We start from the raw sequence: 6616 nt of genomic DNA on the forward strand, positions 1-6616 counted from the left end.
GTTCACCGGGCCGGGTCGGCCCGCCGGTTCGGGCCGGTTCACGGGCCTATCCGGGCCGGTTCCGGGTCGGCCCGAAATTTTTGAATTTTTTTTTTTTTTTTTTTTTTTTTGAAATATTTAATGAATAAGTAAATTAAAAGAAATACTTTTAAATAGATAAAGGAAAATGAAATAAATGAAAAATCAATTTAGAAGCACAAGTTTGAAATATTTGATGAATAAGTAAATTATAGGAAAAATTGGGGTGTGAGGGTATTTATAGGAAAAATTGGGGGGGTTTGGGGGCAAAAAAAATTCAAAAAAAAACAAAATTGGGGTGTGAGGGTATTTATAGGAAAAATTGGGGGGGAAAAAAAATTCAAAAAAATTGAAAAAAAAATAAATAACGGCCGGTTCACCCGGGCCGGTTCACCGGGCCGGTTCACCCGGGCCGGTTCACCCGGGCCGGTTCACCGGGCCGGTTCACCCGGGCCGGTTCACCGGCCGTTATTCACTTTTTTTTGAATTTTTTTGAATTTTTTTTTTTTTTTTTAAATCCGGGTGAACCGCCGGGCCGGCCCGGCGGTTCACGGTTCACCAAATCTAAGAACCGGGCCCGTCCCGGGTAGGACGGGCCGGTTCACGGTTCCGGGCCGGTTCACACGGTCAACGGGCCGGTTTGGGCCGTCAACGGGCCGGTTCGGGCCGGTTCCGGGCCCAAAACCGGCCCGTGGCCGTGTCTACACTAATACACACAGTTTTGGAGGTGTGATTTTTATAATACACAAACTCTACGTAGACCATAGATAAATATATAGTATATTATAATATAATAAAAAAATAATAATAATATGGTAAGACATAACAGATTCAAAAAAGGTCAAACAAACATTTCTGATTTATTTTATCTCTCTTTGTTGCTTCCTCTTCTCTTTCCTTCATCTCTCTCTCTTCTCTCTCTCTCTCTCTCTCTCTCTCTCTCTCTCTCTCTCCCCACACTTTCCTCTTCATTTTCTTCTTTGATTATAACCATCTTCTGCCACACCGAACTTAAAGATCAAAGTTACAATTCAACATTCATTCACTCTCTCTCTCTCTCTCTCTGCCCTTTTGTTTCTTCCACTTTTTTTTTTTGTTTTCTTATTTCTTCCCAAAAGTAGAGCACCACTTGTCCACTTTCAGACACACACTACTTACACACACACACATATATATATATATATAAATCCCAAGAAAGATTTCTTCTACTTCTTCTTCTTTGTTTTCACTACATAATAATAAATAATAATGGAGAAGGCGGAGAGCATGTTTGGGAATTATTCAGGTGAAGAAGATCAACAACAACAACAACACGAGTACATCAGTTTCTTCAATAGTAACAATAACCCAACCAATTGGGATAACTTAACGGATCAAAACGATCCGTTCGAGTCCGCATTGAGCTCAATGGTTTCTTCTCCAACGGCGTCAATTCCACCTAACGGCGAAAACATTGTCCTCAGAGAACTCATCGGCAGATTGGGCAGCATTTGCAATAATAATTACAACAACAGTACAAACACCTCTTGCTACAGTACGCCTCTCAATTCTCCCCCTAAACTCAACCTCTTCGCCCACCACCACCACCACAACAACAACAACAACAGCTTCCCTACAAACATGGCTCCGTTTTCTACGGATCCAGCTTTTGCTGAAAGGGCTGCCAGATATTCTTCTAGGGTTTCTGGATCTAATCCCGTTGATTTCAAACCTGAATTGGCTGATTCTAGGGAGAATTCTTCTGTTTCCGATCAGCAGATCCCAATCAATATTATTGTCGGCGGCGGCGGCGGTGGTGGTGGTGCCGCCGTTTCTAGAAAGAGAAAATCAATTCCAAAGGGGAAGGGCAAAGAAACACCCCCTGCACCCAAACCTGCTGCTGCTAAAGATAATGCCAATAATGTAATATTAATTTTTTTTTTTTTTTTTTTTTTTGGTCTTGGATTTTGAAGTGTGATGGAATCTGATGTTTTTTTTTGCAGGTTGGTTCGGAGAATAGCGAATCGAGTGTGAAAAGAAGCAAATCCGAAGAAGAAGATGATGAAAATGAAAAAGAAGGATCAAAAGGAAAGGATAATATTAATACAAAAGAGGCTCCAAAAGACTACATTCATGTGAGGGCTAGACGGGGTCAAGCTACCGATGCCCACAGTCTCGCCGAAAGAGTAACTTTCTTTTTCTTTTCTCATCACCCTTTCGTTTTTCGCTTTTTCGATTTTTTTTTACTTTCTAATTACAAAGCAATCTTTATTAATTGTTTGTATATTATAATATAGGTTCGAAGAGAGAAGATCAGTGAAAGGATGAAATTCCTGCAAGATCTTGTACCAGGTTGCAATAAGGTATTTTAATTCTTCCATTTTCAATATTTATATATACTTTATGATTGTATGGAATTGTGAAACAATATCTAAACTGCAGGTTACTGGTAAAGCTGTTATGCTTGATGAGATCATTAATTATGTCCAGTCTTTGCAACGACAAGTTGAGGTAAATCCGACTTACTTTCTTTTTTCGTTTTCCACGAAAATAATGTGATTGTATTCCTAATTGATTGTTTTCTTATATATGTGATGTGATTGTAGTTCCTTTCCATGAAATTGGCTACTGTCAATCCAAGAATGGATATCAACGTCGAAGCCCTTATGTCGTCCAAGGATGTACGTTACAATTTTTAAATCTCGAACCCCGTTTGAAAATTGATGTAATACATTGTGTTATTGATTGATTTTGTGGATTTGTGCAGATGTTTCAGTCTCGTAACGTATATCCGTCTGAAGGATTTCCATTCCAATCTCAGCCAAATTCGCATATTACGGATATTCCGAGTGCAGCCGAAAATGTACCTTTCCAGTCTGGTAACAACTTCAATGCCAATGCCGCCTTTGCCAGAAACCAAACCATGCAGCAACTGCCTCCTATGGACAATTTTACCGAAACCGCCTCTCAAGTAAACACTTAAATCTTGCGAAACTTTTATTTCATTAAAGAAACGAATTACGCGTTGAGCAAACAAATTTAACAAATGTTGTATGATCTTAGGTTTCGACGTTTTGGGAGGATGATCTCCATAGCGTTGTCCAGATGGAGTTCACCCAAAACCAGTCGCAATTTTCATGGTTAGTAATAATTATTAGTACTATTTTTATTTGATAGAGTTGATTTTGAGATTGTTGATGTATTTTATTATTATACTTGGTTCGTATTGCAGAGATTTATCCGCCAAAGCTCAATGAAATGGAAAGTTTGAGCTACGATTGTTGTTCGTTGTCATTGTTAATTCTATTTATTAATCGAGGCCCCGAGTGAGAGTGGCCTTCTTCTGTATATAGTGGCAAAACAAATTTAGTTCAAGTAAAGATTTATTCGGTGACCATTTATCCCAAAAAAGCACCAAGGAGCTTCTTCAATCTCTGGTTCTTCTTCTTCATCATCGATTTCACAGATACCGTAACTCTGATGAAATCAAGAACTAATTGCCCCTATGGTGGAAAAGACTCTGAAAAGTCAATTGTAACAATTTTTTATTTATTTTTCTTATTTTTCCTTTCTAAGCAAGGTAAAGAAAGAAGTTATGTTTAAGGGTTGATGTTAGTTTTTTCTTTGTATTATTACCTGATGAGGATATTCAGATTATTTATCACTAATAATAATTCATTGCAAATCTCTTATTTCTTCCATTGAGTTATGACATTTTATTTTGTAATGAAGGAATCGCAGTGAATTAATCATATAGGTGTACTGGGTAAATCTAAACTCTCGAATAATAACTCGCAAATTATTTAGTTATGACATTTTTGAATATTATACAGTGGGGTTGCAATGTTATATGATGAGTGGACACAAAGAAAATGCGATATTAAAGGAAGAATTTGATAGTGGGGCCCACAGCTCATATTGTAATAAAAACATTTTCACAATAAATGAGAGACAAGATTAGATTGTTATTAAATAATTGTAACCAGCTGTTAGTGGGGACAAAATGTAAGTGTTAAAAATGAGATATAAACTATGGGATTGAGCTGGAATCCTATTGTCACACTTTGACATTTCGCAATATTTACTGTTTATCATTTAACAAGCAAAACAATGACTTTTTTTTTTTTTTTTTTTTTTTTTTTTTTTTTTTTTTTAATAATTGCATTTGAGAAATGTAAGTAATATATAATGGGAATGAAAGGTGTTTAGTTAAAGAAATGTAAAAGCCAGGTTGGCAATAATTGTGAAGTTGTGAGTTGGCTAAGGAATCAATCACAAAGGAAAGTAGTGACAAGGAATCCTGAGAGAGGATAAGTTGAAAATAACATAAAAATTAGTGGAGTGCATACAAGAGACAGCCTTTTTTCCATCAAACCCTGTCAGGAATTTTTTTTTTATATTACACAAGAAATTTCCTATTCTAATTATCGTATAATCTTATTTTATTTTTCATGTTTACATGCTGGTTGCTACCTTTCATGAATGTATATAAATTAAAGAGAGGATTGGAAGAAAATGCATGATAAAAGGCATTTTATTAAAAGAGAAATATCTTCTTTTTTTTTTTCTTTTTTCTTTTTATCTTGGTGATATATTCACCTTATTCAAATTATTTACTAATAAGAAAAAAATTATATATACCAAAATTACTTCTAACTTTTTCAACCTTCAACTTCAATTTTATGATTTAAACTATAATTTTATTTAGCCTAAATTTCATCAATTAATCAATTTTGACTTCTATTTTGACCGCCGATCTCCAGCGTTGATTTTTATTGTAAACATTTGTTTTTTCTTTAACTATTTTAAGTAATATTACTATGTTAATATTAATAATATTGTATCAAACAGTAATAGTATTGTGTTAATATTAATATTACCATCTAAGCCTGTTATTTTACTATCTCAAACAATAATTTTAATGTCTGAGACAGTAATATTACTATATAAGCCTGCAATGTTATTATCTCAAACAGTAATTTTACTATATGCATCATTAGTGTCTCAAATAGCTAGTAATTTTATTATCTGCTTCGGTAATATTATTGTCTCAATCTACAATATTACTGTCTCGGACAATAATTGTACTACATTAGACGGTAGACAGTAAAATTATTTTGTTGGTTGTTAAAAAAAAAATGGAGAAAAAAAAAGTTAATGTCGGAGACCGACTGTCAACCCCGACGACTGGCCGTAAAAAAAAATTCAAAAAAAAAAAGTCAACGCCGTCAAAGCCGTCTATCGATTGGAAAAACAAAATCAAAAAAATCAACCAAAAAAGTAAAAAATACATTTAGATTTTTGCACCCAGTAGAAACCAAATAATACTTGTCTCTAAATTTTTTTGGCAACAGTACGTACCACTTAAAATTTATTTGTAGTTATCAACCTTCATATATCATTCAACTTCCACTCTCCATTTTTAAAGACCCCGTTCTAGATGGCCTAATTAAAAGAAAAAAAAACAATATCTAATAAAAATAAGAACTGAAAGTTTAATATAATATTTTAAAGTGAATTAGAGAATTAAATAGGGAATTAACTGGTAAAACTTTTATTTTGATACTCCAAAATTTATATTTTTATCTCCAATGGGGAATTAAATTAATAGTTATTTTGATATTCTAACTTTCGGAGATGCAAAAATGCATCCTGGAAAAAGAGGTATCAAAATATTAACTACCCCAACAAACCTATTATAAATTGACATGTGTCAAGTTTAAATATATTCATCCGTATATTTAAATTTGATGATTCATTTAATGTTTGCGGTTGTATAAAATGAGTATCAAAATAATAAAACGAGCATTAAATTAATATTTGATAATCCATTTTAATACTGTCATTGGAGTTGATCTATGGACAAATGACAAATAGGCCTATGACAAGGGATTTAAATGCACATGGGTTCAGACAAAAACAGTCTTGCAAATAAACGCATCCCCACGTCTTTTGTCTAAAGTACTTCTCATAATTTATTTTTCACCAACTTCATTCATTATGCTCTAACTTCATCAATATTGCACATTGTCCTCGGATTTGAACAAATATATCACATTAACACCCATTTTCATATTTTTTTTTAAATAATTTTTTAAGCATCCCCACGGCGTTGAATTTTTTTTTTTTTTGAAAACTTTTTTTTTTCTGAATTTTTTTTTCCGACCAGTTAACCATCGTTGACTTTTTTTTTCTCTCTAAATCATTGTGTTAACAAAAAAAATATTGTCTAAGATAGTAATATTGAATACCCAAACAATAATATCACTAATATTACTATCCCGAACAATAATATTAAGAATATTACTGGCTCAAAATATTTTCTTCCATTTGAGAAAAGCCCTCACCCATTTTCAACCACCATTTTTTCAAATTTTGCCCCCCCCCCGCCACATGATCATTGTGTCACGCGCCCACATCATCATCATCGCGTCACGCGCTGGTCATCAGCCTGTTATTTTTTCTTCTCTTTTTTTAGATTTTTGTCCGAATCAGTTTTATTAATCGACTATGAAGCATAGTCGATTAAGGAAACATAGCAATTAAGGAAATTCTTTAATTTTCTTATTATTATTTTATTTTATTTTTTTAATTTTATTTTTCGTTTTTTAATTTTTTT

At 33.7% G+C, this 6616-nt stretch overlaps 1 protein-coding gene across 1 annotated transcript; it reads left to right on the plus strand.

Annotated features, from left to right (window-relative positions):
- The first annotated feature begins 818 nt into the window (after window positions 1-818).
- On the plus strand, window positions 819-3682 carry LOC105972712 (transcription factor bHLH78). Its single transcript, XM_012997692.2, has 8 exons — window positions 819-1920; window positions 2001-2183; window positions 2295-2360; window positions 2440-2508; window positions 2604-2678; window positions 2765-2968; window positions 3061-3137; window positions 3230-3682. Coding segments are annotated over exons 1-8 (1329 nt in total). The 5' UTR covers window positions 819-1266; the 3' UTR covers window positions 3231-3682.
- Window positions 3683-6616: the final 2934 nt, after the last annotated feature.

The sequence above is a fragment of the Erythranthe guttata genome, chromosome 7, assembly GCF_056151865.1.
Source record: "Erythranthe guttata isolate IM_541 chromosome 7, IM_541, whole genome shotgun sequence".
Classification (NCBI taxonomy): domain Eukaryota; kingdom Viridiplantae; phylum Streptophyta; class Magnoliopsida; order Lamiales; family Phrymaceae; genus Erythranthe; species Erythranthe guttata.

Excerpts from the sequence above, each read along its gene's own strand:
- LOC105972712 (XM_012997692.2), top strand. The coding sequence starts at position 1,267 with ATGGAGAAGGCGGAGAGCATGTTTGGGAATTATTCAGGTGAAGAAGAT. Across the intron at positions 1,921-2,000 it reads CTAAAGATAATGCCAATAAT|GTTGGTTCGGAGAATAGCGA; the intron begins GTAATATTAATT and ends TTTTTTTTGCAG. Across the intron at positions 2,509-2,603 it reads CTTTGCAACGACAAGTTGAG|TTCCTTTCCATGAAATTGGC; the intron begins GTAAATCCGACT and ends ATGTGATTGTAG.